Source organism: Xiphophorus hellerii, chromosome 7, assembly GCF_003331165.1.
Source record: "Xiphophorus hellerii strain 12219 chromosome 7, Xiphophorus_hellerii-4.1, whole genome shotgun sequence".
In the NCBI taxonomy this organism is placed as follows: domain Eukaryota; kingdom Metazoa; phylum Chordata; class Actinopteri; order Cyprinodontiformes; family Poeciliidae; genus Xiphophorus; species Xiphophorus hellerii.
In genome coordinates, this window is record NC_045678.1 from 12988784 (window position 1) to 13014540 (window position 25757).

A 25757-nucleotide genomic window follows, 5' to 3' on the forward strand; every position below is an offset into this window, starting at 1 on the left:
CATGCCTACTTTGTCAGCTGCACAACAGACCTCAGAACAGAAATGGTGTTAAAGAAAATAAATCACAGTTTTTCCAGCTTAATTTGTTTGACTGTGTTCACACTCGCTTTATTCTCATTACATGAAGAATAAAGCCACGTGTAGGAAAAGCCTGATAGAAATAAAATGAGCCAAGAAAGTTACTGATGAGTAATGATGTGTTTGGATGGTTGAACTGTGGCATCACTCAGTGGCCACCGAGACAAAAGTAGCTACATCAAAGTTTCCATAAAGCGAGGATTTATATCTTGTTCTGTAAACTGTGTATGCTGCTGCCAGGATTATCTTGTAAAAGAGATTTTTAATCTCAATGGGATTTTCTAGGTGAAATAAAGGTTAACAATATATTTTCTGAGGTGCAGGAAATCCGAAGTCATGATGTTCCAGATGTTTGCAGTTTCGGTTCCGGTTCTGACCATCATTGTCCTTTTGAGGCTCACAGAATCAGCATTTCCCATTTTCCCCAAACAACTGCTAGATATTTTTAGACTGTTTTTATACAGTGATTGTTTCATTTTCTCAACACAATCAGTTTGTGTTTTACTTGTGAGGGTTTGACTGAACAATACAGCAATATATCAATATTTTAATTAAAACATATTTTGGAGCATGCTACTCGTGGTCTATGAGTCATCCAGCTCTTACTTTCTTCTCAACAACATGTTGATTGTTTGGCTCTAAATAATCAATTCAAGCTGATGTTACACATGTGGAGCATATGAATCATACCTATCAGGTGAATATTACATATTTCCAGTTTATTCATATACATGATAAGTCTTACTGGGATTCAGTATGGGTCTTTTTTTCTTTTTTCTTTTTACTAAAAATCATTGCATAGCATGGGATCAGTTTCTACTGTTATGCTGATGATACTCAGTTATATTTATCCAATATATCCTGATGGATCCAATCAGTTAAGTAAACAATGACATCATAAATAACCTGATTAACTTTGAAATTTCTGCTTTTAAATTCTGACAAAACAAAAGTTTTCATCTCTGGACCAGAACCTTTGAAAAAAAAAAAAGGCGTTAAATGGATGACATTACACCTTAACCCTAAATCAAGCAACATAATTACTTGGTAACAGTGTAATTTAACAAGCACAGGGCCATGAATGGGCACTGATAATGAACATAAGCAGTGCTAAACTGGGAGGGTACATAGGAGATTAAAAAGGAATAAGACCAATAAGCACATTAACATATTGCTGTATTTTTAAATTAAAAATCAAACCCATATATATCCGTGACCTTTTTAAAAATATGACTTTTTTTTTTACTGGCACCGTTAAATGGGTTAGCACCGATAACTGCAATGGCAATCTCCCCAAACATTTTCTAGATTGTAAATATTTCCACTTGTATCAAAGCTATCAAATATAGCTGCTTTATTTCCACTTAATCTGACTGCTGATTGATACTGGACAACGTTTTTAAAAAATGGCAGCATGAGTAAAAAATGTTTGAATATGAACCTTGCATTTATATAACAAGAAGAGAAAGACATTCGTTTCAAAACAAATATGTCAAAATAAGTCAGTCAGTTATGGCATCTTAATAGTTCTGAACAACAAAAGCTCATCCCAAGAAAATGTTTACGCTTCCAGTCATGTGCACAGAGAGAGGAACTGACAACCAAATGCAGCCAAATCTAAAACCAAGCTGTATCCGTTTTTTGAGGCAGGTGGACATGGAGGTGCATTAGTGCTCTTCTGAGATGAATTAATTAACAGAACCGCTGAGAGAGCACTCAAAGACAAATTGCATAATGTTGTGATGCATGTTATAGCCTGAACTACTTCTGGTACTTTGGTTCTGGTGCTGTGCATCTCTTTCCTGCATGTCACAGGAAAATTGAAGTCAAGCTTACAACATTAAGCATTATTGACTTAAACACTTTTTACCAGTGAGAATTGAATATTTCTCATATCTTTCCAACTTGTTAATCAATGACTTTTGTTCATTTGAAATGTTATTTTAAAGATAAATATTAAATGTGTGCAGCTTTATCCGTAATGTCAAGGTTGTTTCAGTGTTTACATTCAAAGGATGCATTATTCATCCTCAGGTTTTACATTATGTACAGCATGAACCTCACTGTGTTTCTATCAGATGCTTCGTCTTTTCCATCATAACTGCCTGATGGTGTTTGCGTCACATTTTAGAAGTTTGACTTTATCAACTATTAAGTTTAAATACCTACAGGCGATTAACATTTATTATTATGCAAATTGAATCTTCTTTAAAATGTTAAAATTGTAAAAATTTTTGCAGTAAATTAATAAAGGTTCAACAATCAACCACTATTTTAGTGTCTGTTTCTGAAATAACTCAACAAATAATCTTAAGCCTTTTAAAGCAAGCACACACCTCTTGGAGTATATTTGATCAATGGATACATCATCACACAAAGCAAATAGACTCAAATATTAAAACTAAATGCAAAGTTTAGATCAGTATTGAAAAATGTTTTTTTATTTATTTTTTCCTTCTTTATTTGTATTTCACAGACAAAATTAGGCCAACAGCAGCAGTAAAGCCTGGCGTCTGCAGCTCTGTGTGCAGCAATCAGAAACTCATATCGAATCATTTGCATGTGACATTTTCTGTCCACTGATCTATTGACATTGGTTGAAGGGAAACTCCAAACTGTGTCCAACAAAGTTCAATATTCATAATACAACACAATGCTGTGTTTGTTCTCATCACTGGAAGTCCTCAAAACAGCAGGTTTGACACATTAAAATAGTATTTACACATTATGTATTTTACCACATGTTGAAGGATATCTGAAGATATATTTACTCAGGTTTTGCATTGCTCTCAGGCAAAGAAATGCATAAACTTGCAGTTGTTTGCATTGCTCCTCTCTGTAGATTGTAGTTCATGAGTCTCGTAAATGATTTTAAAGAGCTCTCAGAGAATTATGAGATAAGATAATTATCTTAGTCATTTCTTTTTCACGTTCAGTGAACGTGAAAAAGTCTGCAAGTGTCAAACACATCAAGATATAGCCATATGTAAAGTAGGTTCCTACTGTTACATGAAGGCCAGACTAATACTTGTCAGGGGAAATGGTGACACCAGAACAGAAGAGATGTTTGACATAAAACAAAATAACATTCCAGGAAATGACATCATATCAGCTCTGAAGCAGAGAAAATGTTCTGGTTTGCGGATTCTTTGGACCAGCCAGCTCACCAATATAGAATCCATCATAAACCCTAATGGATGTCAGAAGAAGATTGAGGAAAATGTGAGATCATCTGTAAAAGATGTATATAACTGAACCAGAGCTGGACTATGCAATGATACAAACCAAACATACTAATAATCCTCCAGGAAATGCCTTAAAAAAACACCTAAGAAATAGGAAGTCCAGTGTGAAGTCAGAGCCCAGATCTTTGTCACTGATATTCTGTAGGTGACTTAAAACGGTCTGAACCTGTGAGAAAAAATTCAAACATCCGACAGCTGACAGTAAGAATTGGGTCAAACTTCCTCAAATATCTGAAACTTGCAGATGGCTACAGAAACTTTGACAAAACTATAGAGACGTTATGTAAAGAATTATAATTTAATGCTGTTACCTAAATCATTTCTCCTAGTTGTGGCCATAAATAACTAAATCACAAGGTTTCCCCTGTGATTAATTGTGTTTTTCCCAGTCTCTCGGTTTAGGTGCCTCATAGGTTTGATTGATGTTAGTAAAAGGAGGTGACTACAAATGCACACTTTTTATTTCTGCAATTTATATACAGGAAAATAGAGACTCTGCATCCCTCATAGTTATTGTTCCCAGGCATTAGCTAATCACACACATACAGTATCTCAGTAAAATACATTGAAATTTGGGGTTGTAATGGGACAAAAACCGTTTTTCTACTAATATCGTTTGATGAAGATATGAAACTACAAAGTTTATGATTGTCTCGGTCTATCTTCTTACTTATTGAGGAAAAGTAAACCCTCTATTGTCACTGTATAATTATCACCCTGCATAGTAGTATTGGACCAAAATAGCTTCATGCACTGGAATCCAATTAAAAATTGTAAGAAGGTGGCTTACAGAAACAAAGATATGTTTATTGAACAGAACCTATTGTACTTTAAAAAGACAAAAATAAATAAACTGATTTGTGATAACATGGTTTTCTATTATATCATATTCTCTATATTCAGATCAATTGCATTGAAGATTTTTGTATCCATTTAATCTTGCGTTGTTTAAATAAAATATTAGGTTTGTATACCTAAAATGAGTCTGAATCAGAGGCTTTGTTGTGGCCCACAGTAGCAGCATATACTTGTTTTTCTTTTTTTCTTCGTTCTCTACATCTCTGGTGAGTATTGATAGACTCCACATGACACATTCAAAATACCCTTAATGCATTGTGCCGAGCATATTTCATTTAATGGCCTCCAGCTGAGCAATCATGCACAGGCTGACAGAGAAATACAAGAAACTGCTATTTTATGCCATCAAACACAGAAGTCCCTGACTGTTCAGCAGTGAATTACTGAACAAAATACTAATGTGTTGTCATCGTGTCATTATGCTGAAAGCGAAAGCAGTTCTGACCCAGGATCCATTTTCTCTGCTCTTGACAGGCTGCCACAACATTCCCATTTGCATTTTTGAGCACAGCCGATGCCGTTCATTTGCAGCCGGAGAAGCTGATAGGAACGGTTTCAGCTAATGTACCATGCAGCCTTTTCATCAGATCAATAGGCTCCGCTTACCCTGTAATCACTCCGAGGGGTTATTATATAGGTCAGGTGATCTCTGTTATTATCTGCAGTCTGCAGGTATAGATTTTTCAGAGATCAAATGGTGAGATATTTAGGATGCATACCAAATAACACAAACATTTATTAGAGCTTCAAGGACATGCAGAGGCAACGTGTCTTTGGCAGAGATTTTAGGCTGCAGATATAAAAAGAAGATGCCACGCCAGAGCTTAAAATATATGGGCACCAAAATGACAAGAACAATAAGTACAAAAGGAGGAGGACAATAGAGGATCTGTTCATAGACAAATAATGAATAATGGCTGGCAGCTTGCAGGCCTTTTTTTGGCATCTGGGAGTATGTGGACATTGGCTGTGGCTTTGCTGCACTCTAGTGGCAAATAGAAAACATGGACTATGAGAACAGTTCAAATCTGCATGGCTTATTTTAGCCAGGTTTAAATAAACCAAATGTATTTCACCTTTAGGTCGTACTGTTTAGGAAATGGGATGCATATGTTTCACTTATCAGTGTCCTCAACTGTGGAACAGCCCACGTGTCCTTGTCTGTGTGGCAGACACTCTGTCTACTTTTCAGAGTTTTCAGTCTTTATTAACCACAGAAATAGATGCAGCAGACTGAAATGAGTAGGTGTTTGATCATTATCACTTCTAAACCAAAAGCATGATCTGATTGGCCCAGTTTATCACATAATAAAGAGAATAATAACTACGGTGCGATCAGGACTTAAAATGCTGCTGAATATAGGGAACGCTGTTGCACACAAGCAGAGTTTATCTCACATTTATTCATATAAAATTAAGAAGAGGCACAATATGGCAAAAATGTGTGTGAGTTAGGCTGCAGTTTCACACAGCCCTGCATTATTCAGGCTTTCCAAGATTATTTGAGAGTCACCAGATCACGGCATATTTGAAAAAAAAACTAGTGTAAAGGAAAGCATGATTGTAATGTGTTATTAGTACTCGGTGCCTTTAGTATAACATCTAGAATGTTCCTCTGACTTTCTCACATCTGTTTAGCTTCCCTACATATGTGAGCAATTTTTGTACCTCCACCAACCAAGTGAGTTTCATCTTTGGTCTAAATGGGGAAAAAACATCAGTATTTGTACAGTAATTAAAGGTCAGACAGTGGAGACAGTAGAGAACTGCAAATATCTTGGGTCTATTTTGGTTAATAAGTTAAAATGTTCCTGCCCTTCAGAAAACCTACAAAAAAGGGCCAGCAAAGATTATTTTGTCTAATTAGGCTCACAAAGTTTCAAGTTGATAAGTCATTGATGATCCTATTTTATAGATCATATATTGAATCTGTGTTGACTTTTTCCCTGCCCTGTTGGTTTGGGAATCTCAGTATTAGACCAAAAAACGCCCTTAGCAGAGTAATACATACTAGCAATAAGATCTTAGGGGTTGAACAATTCTCACTTGCAGAACTGTGTAAAAAAACAAATCATTAGGAAAACTAAAGACATTATTGCAGATACTTCTCATCCTTTACATGCTGAGTTCCAGTTTCTGCCTTTTGGCATCAGGCTCAATATAAAAAGTAACAGGTACAAGCTCTCTTTTGTTCCTACAGCAATTTCTCTTTTTAATGCAGGACAAGGTTGCACCTGCTTTAGTGTTTGTAGCAACTGTCGGTCAATAATGAAATACATTGCTGTTCTCTTCCCATTATGTATTGATTTGTATTTCATGTCCTTTTGGCATGTTTTGTTGTTTTTTACTTTTTAATCTTTGATACTTTGTCTTCTAGTTTGCATACCTGCTGTAACATCATTGCCCATTTGGGATACAAATAAATCTGAATCAGATTTATTACACTAACTGATGCAAGGTGCCGATGCGGAGCATGATGTCGTATGCATTACACTTTGTCTAATCCAGCCTTACTGAGCACCATTAAACCCAATATGCATATTTACCCAGCAGTCTTTATTGAGTATAAGCTAAGATTTCTCAAAAATATAAGTAAGAAAGATTTTTAAACTTCTAAAACACTGTTCAGTGTGTGCAGACACCTGTTCAATTATTTTAAAAAAATGTTTACAAGGAAAACAGCATCAGCTCATCAAACAGCTCAATTAAATGCTAGAAAAAAGACTAGAAACATTAAATATTCCATATCTAAGTCAACCAAAACCAACATGAAGCATTTATAACCAAATATATATATAGTTTTACCAAAAATAAGATATACACTGACTTATGAGTGGCTTAAAGAGCTTAACATCTGCTCTCAAAACAAGAAGTGGAAAACATTACATGACAAATATCATACAGGATATGAAAAAGTAATGAAGCTGTACACTTGGCTTTGTATCATCGGGACTTCCACTGGATAGAATCCACAACCCAGGAAGGAAACATCTGCTTCGCCTGAAAGCTGAAGATTTCTCCGCCTGCAGCAGAGCCTCCGAGTGTTCCTGCTGTTCACTTTGGTTATTTGACAAAATCGTTGTCGTCCCCTCAGATCATGAAGGACTGAGTTTGTTTGTAGTGCTTGAGCTGTAGGGAGTGGAGAGAAAATACAATGAGTCATTTCCTTTAATTAGCCCGACACTGCTGCTATCAGCAACTTATCGACTGCATTTAGTGGCAAACCTGAAGCAATGCGAGCAAAACAAGCCCTGGCATGATTACAGCTGTTTTGATCACTTACGTTGCGGGTGGGAGGAGGCGGGGGAGGGTTGTAGGACTTAGAGCTGAAGGACAAAGGGGGACATTTCAGAACGAGCTCAGAAGAAGGTAATGTAGCTTAAAGTGAGTTGGACCAAACAGAGACACTCACTTTTTTGTCTTCCTGCTTTCTGTGTAAAAAAAGAAAAAATGACCAGGAAATTAATACATGTAGTTTTGATCAGCACCTTAAATACTCTTTATTTATTTAGGTTTGTTCCAATCTGATTTTTTGAGAAAGGTATCTCATTAAAATGATGAATATTTAACACTATGTCACAAAATTTAATATTCAATAAATACTAAATCCGCCCTTCTGTGTTTTCCTGTGGATTACATCCAGAGAATTACAACTGACAATAACTGCACACTGAAAATAATAAGAAAAGCAAAGGTGAGACTCATAAAACTCAATAAACAATTAATTAATCAAATATTTAGAAGATGATTAGGTGATCCAAGAATCTAAAGCTGAAACCTTTACTTCATCCTTTCTATTGGCAAACAAGAACTGCTTCTTTTTCCTTTCTGTTTTAGATTGTAAACATTTCCCTAGTTTCTGTCAAGTCAAAGGAATTAACTAATGCTTTCTGGGTTGGGGGAAAAAAAAGACAAGAAATCTGTTGCGTTAATATAATGACCGGCACATTACACAAGTGTGTAATGCTCAGCACTAATCGTGTCCCGAAGGTGTAATTAAACATCATTTTTAATCTCAGTAGCATTGTAAGCTTGTGTTGCTCCAAGAAGATGTTGAGAAATTAAGAAGTGACAATCAGAAAACATGAAAATGGTTTTGAAACCTCACTGATTGATTGGAAAAACTGTCAGATTTTATGTTTCGGTTGTATAGTGCATCCAGAAGGTATTCACAGCACTTCACTTTTTTCTTACTTATTTTTCAGCCTTATTCCAAATTGTATTAATTTAGTCTCTTTCCTCAAAAGTCTATACACAAATACACCTTCACAACATTAAAAACAGAAATCACATTTGCATAAATATTCAGTCTTTTTGCTCAATATTTTGCTTTAGCAGATCTTTTACAGCCTCTAGTCCTTTTGCGCAGGATGTCATGAGCATTAGATTGGCCCATTTTTTGCAGTCCTTCTCAAGCTTCATCAGGTAGGAAAGGAGACATATTTCAGCCATTTCTATCAGATTCAAGTCTGGACTCTGGCTTGGACATTCACAGAGTGGTTCTGATTGGTCTGGTGATGAGTCATATCTGGTTTCTTCCAAACATGACACCTGATATTTACAGCAAAGAGTTTATTCTTTGTCTCATCAGACCAGAGAGTTTTGTTTCTCAGAGTCCTCCAGGTGCTTTTTGTTAAACTCCAAACTTGCTGCTATGCACCTTTGACTAAGGACTGGCGTTTGTCTGGCTGCTCTACCATACAGGCCTGAATGGTGGGTTGTTGCAGAGATGGTTGTCCTTCTGGAAGGTTCTCCTCTCTCCACAGAACGCTGGAGCTTTGACAAAGTCACCATTGGGTTCTTGGTCAGCTCCCTGACTAAAGCTCTTCTCCCCACATTGTTCAGTTTAGACGGCCGGCCGGCTCTAGGATGGAGGTCACTCAGCTCAATGGAAGCTTCAAAGCTCCAGAAATGTTTCTGGATCATTTCCCAGATTTGTTACTCAGGACAATCTTGTCTCAGAGGTCTATAGGCAATTCCCTTGAGTTCATGGTTGGTATTTGATCTCTGACCTGCACTGTCCACTATGAGCACACATATCTAGATGTGAGCCTAGTCATCTGCATGTTCTCATGTCTGTAGAGCTTAGTATGTAAACTCTGTTTAATCTGGACTGCCCTCCCTCACAGGCTTGCAGTAACATGTCAGCACTCACTCTTGCAGCAGCCTCTACGGTGGCAGATACAGATGCAGATACAGCAGAAAAGGATCAGCGTCACAAATCCTGACGCACCTGCTATCAACATTGTCATATTCCACGGATCTGCAGGGGCAATGATACATGGTTAGTCGTTTATTATTAACATATGCCAAATGATTAGTTTTTGTTTTCTACAAAGACACTTACATTCAACAACTGTGAGCTGCTTGGCTACACAACTCTTTGGCGCCCCCACACTGTTGGAGGACTCACAGCGATACATCCCTGTATCTTCTTTGGACACGCTCTTGAACTTCTGCTCCAAGCCGTCAGAGATAAAGTCAGAAGACAAAAGGAAAGATCAGCAAAGATCAGCAACTGTGACTCTGTACACTGCACAAAGGGACACTATGTTTGGATGCGCTCACCAATGTTCCCTTGTTTGTGTCGATGCTGTACGGAGCGTCTCCCGTGGCGGTCAGAGCCTTGTTGTCTTTGTACCAGCGGTAGGTGGCCGGAGGCACGCTGAGCTTGTCCTTACAGAACAGATCGAGGCCGGTGCCAACAAACACCGAGCTCGGCACCTCGCATGACGGGACGTGAGGAGGCACTGAGGAAGAAAAGGAAACAGTCCACACCACTTGGAAACATGCTTGTTCAGTTTTTGCACTTTTTGAGCAACGAAAATGTTTTTAAAACAGAAAATGAATAAGGCCGTACACTGTGCATGGCCCTTTGGGTATTAGAGTTTAATCCCAATGCTAAGTATGTGAGCCAGCAGGGAAACCTTCATAATGCAGGATGTTTTTGTTGTTGGTTGAATGTACAAACTACCTCTGATTTATACAGCATATAGTTTTTTATGGCAAAGAATGAGTCACAAGGACGGTGTGTATCCTGATAAAAGAGGAACTAAATCAATCATTTTCCTGGTCTTCTTTTCTCCAGGTATCCATGTGTCACGATATCCATGTGACTAGATCACAGTATCGCTCTTTTTTATATTGGCAAAATGCCCAGATGCTTTTAATTATTTACACGGATCCAGAAGGAAAGAATTAAACAACATGTTAGTTTGGCAGAAAACTTAAATCTAATGTCAAAGGAAAATACATGCTTCATAATAATCTACTTTTGGAAGTTTCAGCTCTTTTCACAAGTAGAAATGATGGTAGGTAAAGCATAGTGTGGTATTTTTAATTGTTTTTCATTTTAAAATGTTGAGATGTTTAATTCTTCCAAAGATACACTTCTGTACATCAGGGGATTGTTTTTAAAATATTTTAGTAAGTTACTCAAATCTGTGCACAATTTTAGAATACAGCTAAAATATTTATAAAATTTCATTCTTAATTTGTGATTCCTAAATATGTGCATAGTGCTTTACTATTTATCGGTCAGGAAAGTTTTACAACCTTTATTTTATAAAAAAATTGGAATGACACATTTTGATGAACAGTGGACAACTGGGCACTTAGTTTATGAATTTAATGGAAAATATTTTACCACATTATCAAAAAGCAGCAAAAAATAGTCTAATATTGTAATACTTTTATGTTATAAACCTATGAAGGCTCTCATTTCCTTAGGTTTTTAATAAACAAGCTGCAGCGTTAAGGTGGCAAACAGCAAGTTATAACTAAGAACGTGTTTGTCAGTATTCAGTTTGAACATACCGAGCACATTGAGGGTCACAGTGGCCTCTCCGAGGTTAACGTGGTCTTCACTGGCGGTTACCTCACAGCGATATTCCCCCGAGTCTTTCTGGGTGACTGAGTGTATCGTCAGCGTCGCTCCCTCAATCTTAGCCCGTCCTGCGTAGGACTCTGAGATGGAAAGCAGAGAAATTTAGTCTTGGGGTGGAAAACAGGAGGCAAATCTGTGACAACATGCATAAAAGTTGGCTGGATAAATAAATATGAGCTTTTAAGGTGTGTGTCTCACTTGCAAATTTCTTGTCAAAATAAACAAAAGTCACTCCTTTTCCTTTCTTTTTCCACTCAACTCGAGGGTTCTGATCTTTTTCTGTCTTGAACTCACAGGACAACACGGCGTCTTAAAGGGCAGAAAGAGAAATAAGTGAAGAATTTACTTTGCACCAAATGAATGACAGATCTGTTGTGTTTTTAGCAAAAATATTCACATTGGACAGTTTTTGAGGTTTGAGCCCGATGTAAGGTTATGCCACACTAATTCAGTTGGATCATTTTTGTTTAGTCGTTCAGAGGTGGACATGTTGGTGTGCTTTGGCTCATTCTCTCTCCTTCAGGATTTTTCAGCCAGAAAACAAAATTTATGGTTGCATTATTTATGGGACGCTGTCCAGGTCAAAGCAGAACAGGCCTACCTACTACCACCACCGTGGTTAACTGTGGTATATTGTTCTTTTTCTCTGAAATGTTCTGATTATTACATCCTCAGTGTGATTTTGAAATACAGATGAGAACTGGGAATTAAATATCAGATTAGGAAAAAATGACCAGCTGGAGCAAAGATCATGCACGCTCATTTTAAATGATGTGAAAACTTGTTTGAGAAAATAGAAAATGAGATACTAATAAAACTGCCATTTTCAATACATTAGAGTATTACTGAAAAATGAATGTATTAGTGATACAGATCACATACGTTATCACACAGAGACTGATGTTTACAAGTCTTTATTTTAAACATTTATAATGACTTCCAACTTACAGCTCATGAAAACATGACATTTCCAGTTAGAACATATTTCATCAGACCAATGAAAAATAATCTTAACTCAGAAATTTAGACTTATTGAAAAGTATGTTTCATATCTGCATAAAAGGTTTTATTTTCAAAAGATGCACTTAATATGCAGTGGTCATTCTTTATGTGAACTTTAGTCTCTTTATGTCTTTTAATTTGGTATATATAAATGTAAATGTCTATTTTCTGGTATCTGTTAATTCCCAGAATTTTATTTTGTTTTAAATATATTTGGATGCATTTAATACCTCGGAAACAATTTCTATTCATACCTAATAACTTTAAGGAGAGACTATGTGGCAATTGAAATGTAGTTTTCTAGCTGTATGGTTGTTAAGCCTCTTAAAAACAACAATATACATAAACAACATGAACAGAGGTTGTGTAATGTCCTACCTGTGTGCTCATGGATCTCCACTTTGGGCTTACTGGTGCTTACTGTCACTGACAGACACATGTGACCTAGAACAGAAGAATAACATGCTTATTCATTTAACACTGATTTTTAGATGTTTTTAAAAAATACCACCTTCACAAGTAAAAATGGACATTTATCAATTTTTCAGTGAATCTATATTCTTTAAGTTTTCATTCAAAGAGAAATAAGAGACGGATCTTAGCAACTTGTGCAACTGCTGGGAATATATGTTGATTAATCTTGTGATAAAGTGAAGAATCCGCATGGTTGTTAACATCAAAGCCTAGTGTCACTGTATTATATTACATGCACAAATTACTGTTTTGTATACACAAAAAAATAGACAGCAAGATAAGAAAAAGAAAGAAAATCAAAACCCATCCAACATATTTTACTTGACCAAATTGACCTTTTCTACAAAGTTTTGTAATTCTTTCAGGAGGACTACTTTCAAGACTTCACCCCTCCTTAAATAATCCATGGCTAAGACTAAAGTATACTTGCAATGCTATATTTGCTACATATAGACATAAATATGCATATATTATTTCCGGTTTTGTAAAGAAAACGTTCCCTTGACAGAAATGTCCGGATCTCCACAAACAGTCCAGAAATAAACAAACAAAATAGAAAATTCCAAGACATGAACAAAACACTTTAAAGTGCAAAAACATATTAAGACGTGTATAGAGTTTTGATTAATTCAAAGCAAAAACTTTGTGCCAACGACATGAAAGCACATTTAAAGTGACGGTTTCTCTGTTTCCAAACGTTCTAAACATAAACTGAGCTGAACTGTAACCAGAAACTTAAAATTTAAGCCAAATGTTATTTCTAAGTTGTAGGATTCAGACTATAGGAAGATTGTGAACAGATGAACAGACAAAAACAGAAACAGATAGAGTATGTGGTTAGGTTCTGGTGGTGCCAGGAGCGGTGCTGTTCAGGAATGTTGCTGATGAATCATCTCCTGACAAACTCCTGATAACCTTCTCCACTGATCTGTCTCTTCAACCAGCGCTCAAACCCAAACACACACTCCCACTGTCGCCAAACACCCTTAATAAATGTGCAATATTGAAAACATGGCTGTGACCCAACAATCAGTGTGATTGTTGGGTCACACTGATTAAAATAGGCATGTGTTAAAATAGGCATGTGTCCAGTTTCTATCTAAAATAATACAGCTTCAGTCAGACTGGATATGAACTAAAGTCTTTTTAATTTGGTTTTGGTCTGGACACCAATCTGAAACCTGAATATTCTTTGAGCTTAAATATTTCATTTTAGCTCAGGTTGAATGTTTAGGGTCATTTTTCTGCTGGAAGGTGAACTTGAACCCCAGTTCTAAGACATTTGGAGCCGCTAAAATATTTTCTTCCTGTATTTACCTCCATCCACCATCCTATTAAGTCTGTCCAGCTTCCCTGCCGCTGGGAAACAAAAGCATCCCCACATCATAATTCCTCCACCACCATCCTTCCCCAAGGGGATGATGTGTTCTGGGTAATCAAACAGACTCGTTTGCATCCAGGCCTTAAAGTTCATTTCTTGACCCATTTACTTTCTTCCACTACTACGTGGCTCGTAGCAAACAGAAATCATGAGTTGCTATGATTTTCTTTCAACAACAGATTTCTTCTCAACACTCTTCAGTTTCTGAAGTGCATTGCTAATTGTCTGTTAGCTGTCAAAAGATTATCCCACCTGAGCTGTGGATCTCTGCATCTCCACCAGAGTCACCAAGAGTTGCCACTGGATTGTTTTTAGGTGCGTCAGATTAAAGGCGGTAAAAATGAAGGCATGCCACACTTTTCAGTCTGTTTTTGTTTTTTTTTATTCCCTCTTCCTTCAGCTTCACGATTATGTACTACTTTGAGCTGGTCTATTCTATAAAATCCCAATAAAATACACCAGTTTGCGGTTTCAATATAAAAACATGAAAAAGATTCGATATGACACAAAACCAGACAGACAGTTTTTCAAAGAATTACATGTAGTTTAGATTTCTGCTACAGATGCTTGTGTCATCAAATGTTCGAAGATGGCATTTAGTCACTGTGTTGGCGTGCGTGTGTGCGTGTAGGGGTGTGTGTGTGTGAGTGTTGGCACCACATGCATGTGCTCTTCTTGCACACAAAGACAGCCTGTAAAACTGTAACCTTACCCACCTCAGTTGACACACCACACACAGAGGCATGTACATTTGTAAGGATCTGATTGAAGCCTGACCTCCGTTGCTGTAAGTTTTACCTTCACCCTTAACTTCTGTTTTTCTTGTTGTTGTTTTTTTTTACTAGATGTTTGCCAACCATGCTAGCCAACAAATTAATTTTTAAATGTTGTGCTCTCAGGAAAAGGAAACCAAACTTGGAACATTTTTGATTGGGTATTTGTTGTTTTTTTTTGTTTTGCTCTGTTTTTAAAAATGTAAAAATAGCCAAAGCAAATGTGTTATAACTCAGACTGAGAGAAAAATGCATCAATCTTCTAATCTTTGTAAAAACATCAGCTCCGCACAAGTAAATATGAGGAAGATGAAAACACCAAAGCTTCAATTACTGGCATAAGGCTTGTTTAAAATTCCTACAGCAACATCAAATGCATGTTTTTAACAGATAGCAAGCAGTTATTCTCATCCCAGACCAATTAGCTAGAGGGTCACACGAAGGCCATCTTTTACAACTGAAGCGACAGGACCTGAAACTCCTCTGCAGCTCTGTGTGACCCGTTTCATCAGCCTGTGGATCTCGGGTTCAAACAGCCATCAGAGCCCGCTCAGTGTAAACATGAAGCTCAGCCACTCCCTTCACAATCTCGGCCCCTGAACACGAAACGCCCTCCTCCCTCTGCATGATGGGTCTGCAAGAGCTCAATCACATGCACTGTAAATGGGTGGAAAGAAGCCCAGGAACAAATGGAATGCAGTGTTTATCAGCTTAAATTCTTTGTCTGGGCATAGTTTAATTAAAATATATATTTTATCAGGTCGTGGTCAAGAAAATGAGAATAAACATAGAAATGTAGGAAGTGTTTGCACAGTTGAAATTGCTGCAATAGCTTCATTTTATAAAATTTATTGTTCGTCTGTTTTACTTGATTAAATTACATTTACCCCAAAATCTCAAAACAATAAATATAAAACAACAACAGTATATGAATATCCAATATTAAACTTTTCAAATCCTGTGCAGACAGGATAACCTTAAACTACTCTCATTAGTTACAAAAAGTGAGAACTGTCCGCAAGTTTTTCTAACCAGAGTCACTTACTGTGTAAAGCGATGATGAGCAGCAGCAGCGGCAGCATCTTTGTGGTGTTTTATGGTCCGTCCTGCTTCTGGAGTTTAGCTCGGAGGGGATTTGCTGAGTCTGGATGAGATAAAGTTTAACTGCTAACCCTCTGCAGCCTCTTCTTCAAGTTTCATCTGCAGCAGGGGCTGTGGGCGTTCATGTGTGCTGGACAACTGACAGGGTGCGAGGGAGGGAGACAGGGGTTTACGCTGTACACACACACACACACCCACACACACCCATGCCCGCACACCCCCACCTACACACCCCTACACACACACATAGGAAATATGAGCAGGACAAGAGTTTGTGTTTTGATCTGTGCCAACCATTAGGCCACTGAATACAATGACGTATCAGATCTTTGTTCAAGAGTTTTCTGTTATTAAAAATTCTGCATTAGCCTTTACAAAAATATGAGAAAAACTAAATTTATATTGAAGAAATCTATAACATATTTAATATAACCATACAGTGTAAATTTGAAGGCCATTTATCTAATGATGAACAATGCAAAGGACAGGGGCGGCTTTTAACCTGCAGACATAACCATATAGAATATTGCCAAAGTCGAACATGTATAATATTAAAAATATTTAATATAGTCAAAAATAAGGATGTCCTTTGTTGGCCAATGTGTTTTTCAAACATGTTTGGATAAATGGATATTTTATATCCAGTGACGCAGTAGTTTAAGCAACACTTCACATAATGTAATGCAATAAAAAAAAAGAAGAGGAGAAAAAAAATTCTGCAAAATCTCATTTTTATAAATTCAGTTTCTGACAAAGGACTTGACAGAAACACCTTTATTCCCTTTTAACATGCTAAAATCAAACACCTGATCAATGTAAACGCACATGACTGGAACATCAATGCTCAGCATTTTTGAAATATTTGTTTAAAGCTGAAACATTTAGCTTGGTTTGTTCCTGGCTACAAATGAGTGTTTTTCTGAATCTAAAAATATTTAGTTTTTTTTTATTATTATTATTTTGCAAATTGCTTTTGAAAACTGGCCTTGGTTTTTCATAACACTTCACAAAATATCACAGCACCTAAGAAAAATATTCATTTTTATCAGATATCTTTACTAATGAGTTTTAAACATCAAAAATATAAGAGAACAACAACAAAAACAAATGTGAACATATACAATCCCGTTATAACCCACCTTCCTCCTGCTGCCATGGCTCAACCCTACACAAAAGGCAATCACTCCGGTAGCATCCCAAATCTGGAAAGATATATAAAAAAAATAACAATTACTTTTCTTACAAAAGCACAAATTTCGTGTCAAAACATCCAACACATCCATCATATGGTGTGATTCTGTTTGATCCAGTTAAACACTTCTGTAGCATTCACACAATGCTACAGAAGCATTGTGTAAGGAAAAAAATGACCAACATTACATGACATTGACTGCTCAGACCAGTGGATTTATTTATTTCTCTTCATGTCACAGTTTTTTGTAATTGCATGATCTGTATCTTTGCACCTACAGCTGGGCCCGACTGTCTGAGCAAGTTGCCTCTGACAGCAGAAAACCGGTCAGCATGTCGGTACGTTGTTATGGTATATAATCTTAGCTTGGTGAGGGTGTTTGTAGAAAGTTTTAGAAAAATGGCAAATGAAGTCTTGAGGAATGTTGTCTTTCCTCAGATTAGTGAGTTTAGTATCTAGCTATTAAACATAAACAAAACATGATGAAAATGTTTTTTGGGGGGTTTTTTTTGTTTTTTTAATGACAATATTAAGCTAACAGTTCATCTAAGTCTATATAAGTATGTGGGGTTTTCTGTCTAATAACATGGATCTACTGTAATATATTGAGAATAGCCTGAAAGAAAATCATAAAGCAGGTCACTATAAGTATGAGCCAAAGTGACTCTTTGAGGTTGATTAGGTTTCTGTTACTTTTAAAGTTAGTCTTATTAACTTTGACAACATGTACCGCCTCAAGACAACAACTTCAGCTGAAACCATCTCCAATCCTTACTCTGAAATCCACATTACTCCACTCTCCATGTTCCAGCAGCAGGATATGCTCTGGCAGTTTACTTTCACTTGCATCTTTATTGTCCAACTTGTTAACCAGGCCCTGCACTTGATACCGACACGCTCCTGTGGACATGTTGCTGGGGAGTTTGTGCGAGAAATTCTGCCCCGTTTTGAGAAATAACAAATGTTATCAGATTTTATTTTGATTATCCTAAAGCATACAGAAAGCAGCCCTCCAACTAAGCGAGTAGGATGTCACAGAAGGTCTCCATGTGTCGAGTGTCGGATGAGGTGCGGAGATGAGACAGCTGCCGTTGAGCTTCTGCGTCCTTGGCTATAAGGTTTCTGACCAGCAGCAGTCACACAACAGCACATTGTCGCTCGCTGTAGCTAATGTGCACACATGCTTACACTTGTGGCCATATGCACACTCAAAGACACACGGATAAGCCCCACACGCCGACACGTGTGCGAAGGCGCACACAAGAGGGGGACAGTGAAGCGCTGTCAGCTAATATCTCAGCTGTAGCACCTGTTCACAATCAGCAGTCCCAGTTGTTCGGCTCTGAGCAGGACGCACTGATGTCATGTAACACATAGTGACACACTGACACAGACACATGTGTGCCACACTGCTCCCTGTTCACCGTTCAGTTGACATGTTTGGCATAAATAAACTGTCTGAGGTAAAGCTCCTCATATTTATGAAATGTCTAAGAGTTGAGTTTAAACCGGCAGTGCAACTTCAGTCATCGGTTTGACAGCTGCCTTCATTAAACGTGGCTGAAACTAAACGCTCAGGAGTCCAGAACTTTAAACTCTGTCTTAAAAACAAAGCATTGGCTCAATTTCAAAGCTTTAACGTGCCTTTATCTCTAAAGATAAACGTATGTTTTTGTGAATTTGCTACATACTTTAGCAGTTTTACAAATTTTGATGGTTTTTGCCAAAGTAATCTTGCATAAATGAAAATAAATTGGATGTAATAGTAACATGTTTCCTTACAAAGAATTTGTAAGCAAACATATTTGTAGGATTTTTTAATTCTTTATCACACACCTGCATATGGTGCTAAACACAAGAGTTATTTTTGGTAAAGATGTTCAAATGTAAGCCTTTAAAAGGGAAAGTATTAAATTGTGTCAGAACTTTTTGGACTAAGTTTACTGGGCCAAGTAGACTTTTATTTAAATTTCTGTACAGTCTAATAACGTTTCCAGGACCTTCAGAAGTGAAACAAGCCCACATCATCACACATCCTCCACTGTACTTAACATTGATAATTCAGAGTACTCATCCTTTATTTTATACCAGATCTACCTGGAGTGTTTGTTGTTATTTATGGTAATTACTGATGTTTGGTGACCCCAAAACACCTTGCTATGTGCCTCACTGAGCACGACAAGATTCATTTGGGTTCTCATCCATCTTCAATGTAGACATTAACCTAAGTTGCATCCTATTTATGCCCACGAGAAACTAAAAACTTATAGTTCAATATTTGAAACTTTTAACATAGCAGTGTTCACATACTCCTGGCCGGTTATCTCTATGGGATTTATGGCGTCAAAGACACAAGGAAAAAAGATAGTCAGGCCACGAGACAGGTAGTTAATTATTATTTTTCATTTGAAGATCAGAGTCCAGCTTCAGAGTGCCAGTAAATAGATTTGCTTCCTGGGAAGTTAAGATCAAAATTACCATAGTTGTCTTTTTCAAAAATCACTATTTTCATACAAATTTCTAAAGAGTATTTTGAATTTTATGTCCAAATCTTTCCAATTCTGGTACAAGACTCACTTAAAACAGCCTTTTTTTTCTGTAGTCTTTAAAAACAGCATTTTAATGCAAAATTATAAAAACTCCAAATACTCTGAGCTTGTGTTATCAATCAGTTTGTGCATGCAGGAGTTTTTGTCTTTATATAGAGAGTGTAAACTTTCTTCCCTAATAATTGTGCCTGAACCAATGCCAAGAGGAAGCAAAAAATGAAAAAAATATGTGGCCCTCTGACAAAATCAGGTCAGGGTTATAAGGTTTATGATTTATGTGAAGGAATAAAAAAGGAGGCAGGATAAGGGCTGTTTAAAAAGATTAGAAGAACAGAATAAAGTTATTGTTCAAGTCAGAGAGCAGAGAGGCAACATTTGAAACGGTCTCAATCTATAATACTGAAGCAAATTTTAGAAATCAAGATGAAGACGCTGGTGCTGCTCTTCGTGAGCGTTGCAGGTACGAGAGTTTTAATTTTCCCAGGAGTGGAACAGATTAAATCCTCTCCTGTCTGTCTGTGCTGTTTACTGGGAGCTTACGAGTCTTTCTTACTACACTTTTCCATTCAGGGTAGTTTTGAGCTGTTTTGCAGTAAAGTCTTCTGTCAGACACTTACTAACAGTGTAATGCTAGTTTAGGTATTTAATAATGAAAGATACAGAAGTTTTACTGCTGACCATTTATTCTGTTAATAACCTCTGCTTTTTTTTTTATTCCAATATTTTCACAATTTTTATTTACAGTGGCTCTGGGGATGCCAACAGTTTCAAAAGATCCAGTTCTAAAAGAGGGAAACCAGCCACCAGTGGCCGGGGACCGGGTGCCCGTCCAGGGTCATGTGGTGGTGGAGCATCCTGCACCGCAGGTTTTACCTGACCCCAAAGAGCAGCAGGAGAAAACGGCTCCAGCAGAACAGAAAGAGAAAGAGCCTCAACCTGAGACCAAACCAGATGAGGTTCAGGTGGAGGAAGAGTTGGAACCAGAACAAGAACCAGCACCAGAGGGAGAGGCAGGGCCTGTAGAGGGTCCCGACTTTCAGGTGGAGTCTGAAGTTGAAGTTGAAGTTGAAGGGCAACCTCGATATGAACTGGAGGAAGAAGAAGAAGAAATAGACCCTGGTTTTAAGGTGAAATCAGCTCCTAGGGTAGACACTGGAGTTCACATGGAGCTAGAACCAGAAGAGACACCCGAGTTAAACGAATCTCCAGAGACATTTCAGGCACAAGCGGTGCTCGATAGAGGAATAGGTCCAGAGATGGAAGTTGAAGAGAGGCATATAGACATGGTGGGGAAACCCCTGGCTGTGATGGAGTTAGAACCGCTGGACGGTGCCGACATGCCTGCAGAGGAAGTGAACGAGATGTCAGAAGAAGAAATGGCTTACAGAGAGGCTTTTCAAGAACAGGATCCTGCTGCTGCTGAACTCTTTCCAGAGGAGGAGGAGGTAGAAGAGGAGGACAAGGTAGACGGAGAGGAAGATTTGAAGCAGAAATATGAAAATAATGTTCCAGATGAGCAAGAAACCTTGGAGCTGGAGCCGGAGTTAACAGGAGAGAAAAATCCAGAAGACACACCAGATGCTGCGGTTCTGGTTGAGGAACCACTGGACCCAGCGCCGCAGCAGACGATGCCTCTGTCAGAAAACTATTTCCCAGAGGAAGAGGCAGGAATGGAGATGTATGCAAGGGATGGAGCACCAGAGCAATTCTCAGAGGAGCAAGGAATGGAAGATGAAGGTCTTCCAATGATGATGGAAGATGATACACAAAGGCAAGGTGAGTGGAGATGAAACATTATTCATTTAAAGCCTTAAACAGCACACTGGAACTGTTGAATTTTATTTAAGATTTCAACTACTGTAATTGTTTAAGAGCTTAGTTCTGTTTTTATAGATGAGGTTGCACAAAGGAATTTATTTTTTGTTCATTTTTGTTTAAATATAAAATGTAATAGCTTCACAAATACATAAAAAAAATTATATATTCAATATTTGATGATTATTCTAAGAATAAGTGTTTCCTCCTCTGTGTACTGTAGTTAGGGTATCAGGCAAGCCAGGATAATTACGTTTTCCGTTTCATATAGAATAGAATAGAATAGAATAGAATAGAATAGAATACCATATTTACAAGAACAATTAAAAACTGTATAGAAGCACATATTTTTTTAAAAGAAAGGTGCACAAGCTTATATTTTCGAATGGTAGATGATCTTAGATTTTAAGACAGGCCATAGGTAACCACAAAAATGAATGTAGTTCATATTAAAACGTTTCAATGTTGAAATTATCCTGCAATTAAGAAAATCTTGCATTTTTCTTTTTTGCCACAGGGGAGCGCTATTGTCCTGGTATGATTGTTGATGGGAAGTGTTACCAGTTCTTCAAAGAACCACTCAATTACGAAGACGCCGAGGTATTATTAATACATCATTTCTTCCCGTTGAAATTATTTATGTTTTAAGATTTCTTTACAAAATTAAGATGATCTCACACAACATTCCTCTGTCTGTTTATTTTCTTGTAGTTCTTTTGCCAAGAACAATTTTCAGGAGGCCACTTAGGCTCCATCGCGACCCAACACGTCCACCAAGAACTGATGAGTCTTATACAGCAGAGCGGAGGATACACACGTACCTGGGTTGGAGGACGACGACTAGATGTGTGTATTCCTCAGTCAAGAAATAGCTTCATATCTTGTCTTGCAATAATAGCAGCTACAGGACCTGCACAAGATTAAATGAGGCCCTGAGCAATGTTTTATTTGGAGGCTCACTTTCAGTGAAGCCTGTCTGCCACCACATTATCACCAAATATCCTGATACATTGTCCATGCTTGAATTGTTGTGCTTTTTCTATTGTTATTATTGCATTGTGTATTATTCCAACTTCTCTTGAGTAAAATATTGTGTGACAAAATGTCTGACAATAACATTACTCTTCAAAAAATATTCATTACGTAAAATTTAAAGTTAAAAACATAAATTTTTTCCAACATTTCACTTAGGTTCTTCTTATATTTTCAATTTATTTATTTAAAATTAAATGAATTGTCAGATATACTGTTGTTGGTACATATTGCCTTGCATTAAAAAGGTTCTGGGTTCAACCCAGGGTCTAAACAAACACAAGACACAAGCAGCAGAAATTAGTCAATTAGGTTTAAATTATTACTTTGTTACTGTTCAGTCTAAGGCACGTGTCAAACTCCAGGCCTCAAGGGCCAGTGTCCTGCTGTTTTTAGATGTGCCACAGGTACAAAACCCTGGAATGAAATGGCTTAATTACCTCCTCCTTGTGTAGATCAGTTCTCCAGAGTCTTGCTAATGACCTAATTATTCTATTCAGGTGTGGTGCAGCAGAGGCACATATTAAAGTTGCAGGACAGCGGCCCTTGAGGACTGGAGTTTGACACCCCTGGAAGGTGTTCTTCTGTATTCAAACTGTCCACACAATTGTCAACATGTCCTCAGATAATTTAGCTTCACTTTAACGGGAGGCCTTAATTTTTGGACCATCTCTGCATCGTTCGAACGGTTCATTCTTCAAGTGGAGGAATGACGGGTTCTCATGTTTATTTTGCTACATTGCAGAAACGCTTCGTCTGGTTGGACGGATCCCGCTGGAGCTATGAAGACTGGCTCCCAGGCGAGCCAAATCACACATCCGGAGTGGAGAACTGCGTGGAAATTCTGGGTGAGAGATGACCTGCTGGTCAAATTTGAGATTTTTATTGAGGTTGGAAATATCTTTTTAAATTTCAATATTTTTATTAAAAATATATATATAAATAAATCACGTTTTTAGGAACATGTTGAAATATTGATTGAAACTGAACACAGAAATTCATTTTGAACTTAATGGTTAAATTAAAATCTTAAAGAAAAAGTTGCTTTTTGCTTTTTTATCTGAGGTAGAAGAGCGATGTGTCTATGTAGCTGTAAAACTGGGGAAACGATGAGAAGTAAGGCGGCAAGTTTTAGCTTAAAACCAAATGATTCACTTTTGAAAAAGTTCAGCCTCAATGGAGAGTTAAACTGAAACACAACTTAATTACAAGTTGTTTCCAACTAATATTAGTTCCTCATTATGCTGAAAAACTTTGTTGTGATAAAGTTTCTTATACTTTTAGCTTGTTTGGTGCAGCTTGTAAAGCCTCATGAGGAGTTTATTGAAAACACTTCACACTGACATATTTCCATAACCCATTTGCATCCTGTTCTGCCTCCTGTCGATAGAGCGGGCCCTGAACAACCCGCTCCGTGTCCAGCATAATTCACAGGGAGGATGTAATCTCCTGCTGTGACGTAACAGCAGCTGTGTAAAAAAACGAACTCCCTTCATGTCTGAAAAGCAGCTTGATTTCTATACAGAAATGCAGTCCGTACTATAGTTTAAAAACATATCAGCAGATATTTTAAAGATGTTAGCGGCGCTTAAAATTACTGCTTAATTTATGTAATCAAACCAGATAACTTCTAATTTTACCTAAGTAGATATGAAGCAGTGCAGCTAAACAGTGAGTTTGGCGTAAAGAAAATAAAGGAAGTTTATTCCCCTGTGGTTTATTGTCACAAAAGATGCTGCTTCTTTAAGCAAACACATATTTTTACTGATTTCTCACATATCAATGTGAGTGACAGCAGGCAGAGCAGACATGTGTGGAGCTAAAAACAGCGACATGAACAGATTTTCATTCAGGTTGCCCTCTAAGCATAGAAAGGTGAACTGTGTTTGATCAATTCTACAAACTTACATTATTGGATATAAGTTCCATAATTCAACACTGAATTTTAGCCTCCATGTTTGATGAAGTTTAATTGGCTAATGTCACCCACTAATGTTTACAAAACTAGCTATTTGCTTTAAGGAGCAATAAATTGTTTAGATTTTCATATATAGTCAAGTTGGTTTGTGTATTTGTTTTTTTCAATTAAGTGAAATGGTGGTTAATTGTCTTATTTACTCAAGTTGTCTTTATCTGATATTAAAATTTGCTTGATAGAGTGAAATATTTAAAATGTGACAATGAAAAGCAAAAACAGAAGAAATCTGTATGGAGGCAAATTATTTTTAAGACACAGTACATGGTAGTTTATAAAGCGTTTTTTTATTTAAATATTAAAAGTTGCAGTAAAGGAAAGCTTAAATGTATAACTTTTAACTCATGACTAGATTTGTGTTTGTTTTTGTTTCTTCAGGAAATGGAAAGTTTAATGACTTCACATGTTGGGAACCTCAGGCTTTCGTCTGCTCCTTCCCTGCTTAGTAAATTCAGAGGAACAACAAGCTACTTTTTTTTTACCTGAATGTATGCTTAATTCAGAGTTTTATCCATTGCTTTATGTCTGTATTTATCAATTAGGAACAAACTTTTTGGACTAAATAATTAGGCTGAAAAGAAAAATAGATAAGTCAATATTTCAGTCAAAACCATGTGGTTTTTGGCTTCTGTCAATCAGGATTAGTTTTGTACATTTATAAACGATGTTGGGTTTGTTTTTAGAAAATGGGTGAAGCTCACTTGTAACATTTTCATGTCACATGCTCCAATCATATTACAGCAACGTTTGATATAATGGAATCAGCTGGTTGGGGTGAAATTCAAACCTCATACTTGAGTTATTTCTCGATGTATTTGATTTTAAAAAAGAAACCTTTTGATAAAGAAAAACTTCTTAACAGTTATTATATTGTTGTGAATACCAGCATGAGGTAGCATGTAATTACACTGTTATTGCATGTTTATAAGTACACGTTTAGACCACTGTATGTTCAAGCTTTAAATATGCTTCAAAAAAACTGTAATATTTGCTGTCAGAATAACATGAGATACAATAATAAAGTATTAACAAGGTCTTTTTCTCAACTTGTATAAATTAAAGCATAATTTGATATTTATATAACCATGTTATTATGAGTACAGTTTAGGGGAGTGAAGGTGATTTAATTGCAATCTTCAGTTGTTAATCTCGTCATTTATAAAGTATACCTTATGGGTTTTCTATTAGTTGTTTTAAATACAACAAATTGAGAAAACCTTCCTGAAAAAATGCTTAGGTTTAACTCCTGCAGATGTTTCCAATATCCTTGATTAGTTAAAACTATACATTTCTCATTAGGAAATAGAGATGACAAATTTTAATTGTAAGTCAAATGCAGTGTATTTAATAAATGATGTATTTGATGTATAACTGCCAAGCAAAACACTAATAGTCC

The 25757-nt window shown here is 37.0% G+C and overlaps 2 protein-coding genes across 3 annotated transcripts; one reads left to right on the plus strand and one right to left on the minus strand.

Moving 5' to 3' along the window:
- Window positions 1-5564: 5564 nt before the first annotated feature.
- Window positions 5565-15924, minus strand: jam2b (junctional adhesion molecule 2b). Of its 2 annotated transcripts, none has more exons than XM_032566798.1 (10): window positions 15743-15924; window positions 12448-12513; window positions 11266-11376; window positions 10998-11147; window positions 9750-9931; window positions 9529-9637; window positions 9415-9444; window positions 7594-7612; window positions 7465-7507; window positions 5565-7310 (listed from the first exon to the last, which is right to left on the minus strand). In XM_032566798.1, exons 1-10 carry the CDS (start codon window positions 15777-15779, stop codon window positions 7272-7274), a joined length of 786 nt encoding a protein of 261 aa, XP_032422689.1. In that variant the 5' UTR covers window positions 15780-15924; the 3' UTR covers window positions 5565-7271. The 2 variants fall into 2 exon arrangements, with proteins under 2 accessions (XP_032422689.1, XP_032422688.1); XM_032566797.1 differs by having other exon boundaries at window positions 9337-9444.
- A 3939-nt stretch (window positions 15925-19863) lies between these two features.
- On the plus strand, window positions 19864-25439 carry LOC116723716 (brevican core protein). Its single transcript, XM_032568810.1, has 6 exons — window positions 19864-19999; window positions 20284-21315; window positions 21872-21954; window positions 22066-22200; window positions 23132-23234; window positions 24740-25439. Exons 1-6 carry the CDS (start codon window positions 19963-19965, stop codon window positions 24805-24807), a joined length of 1458 nt encoding a protein of 485 aa, XP_032424701.1. The 5' UTR covers window positions 19864-19962; the 3' UTR covers window positions 24808-25439.
- Window positions 25440-25757: the final 318 nt, after the last annotated feature.

Excerpts from the sequence above, each read along its gene's own strand:
- jam2b (XM_032566797.1), bottom strand. The coding sequence starts at position 15,779 with ATGCTGCCGCTGCTGCTGCTCATCATCGCTTTACACA. Across the intron at positions 9,932-10,997 it reads TGTGACCCTCAATGTGCTCG|TGCCTCCTCACGTCCCGTCA; the intron begins GTATGTTCAAAC and ends TTTCTTCCTCAG. Across the intron at positions 9,445-9,528 it reads GCAGCTCACAGTTGTTGAAT|ATCCGTGGAATATGACAATG; the intron begins GTAAGTGTCTTT and ends TTGCCCCTGCAG.
- LOC116723716 (XM_032568810.1), top strand. The coding sequence starts at position 19,963 with ATGAAGACGCTGGTGCTGCTCTTCGTGAGCGTTGCAG. Across the intron at positions 21,955-22,065 it reads TCAATTACGAAGACGCCGAG|TTCTTTTGCCAAGAACAATT; the intron begins GTATTATTAATA and ends ATTTTCTTGTAG. Across the intron at positions 23,235-24,739 it reads GAACTGCGTGGAAATTCTGG|GAAATGGAAAGTTTAATGAC; the intron begins GTGAGAGATGAC and ends TTGTTTCTTCAG.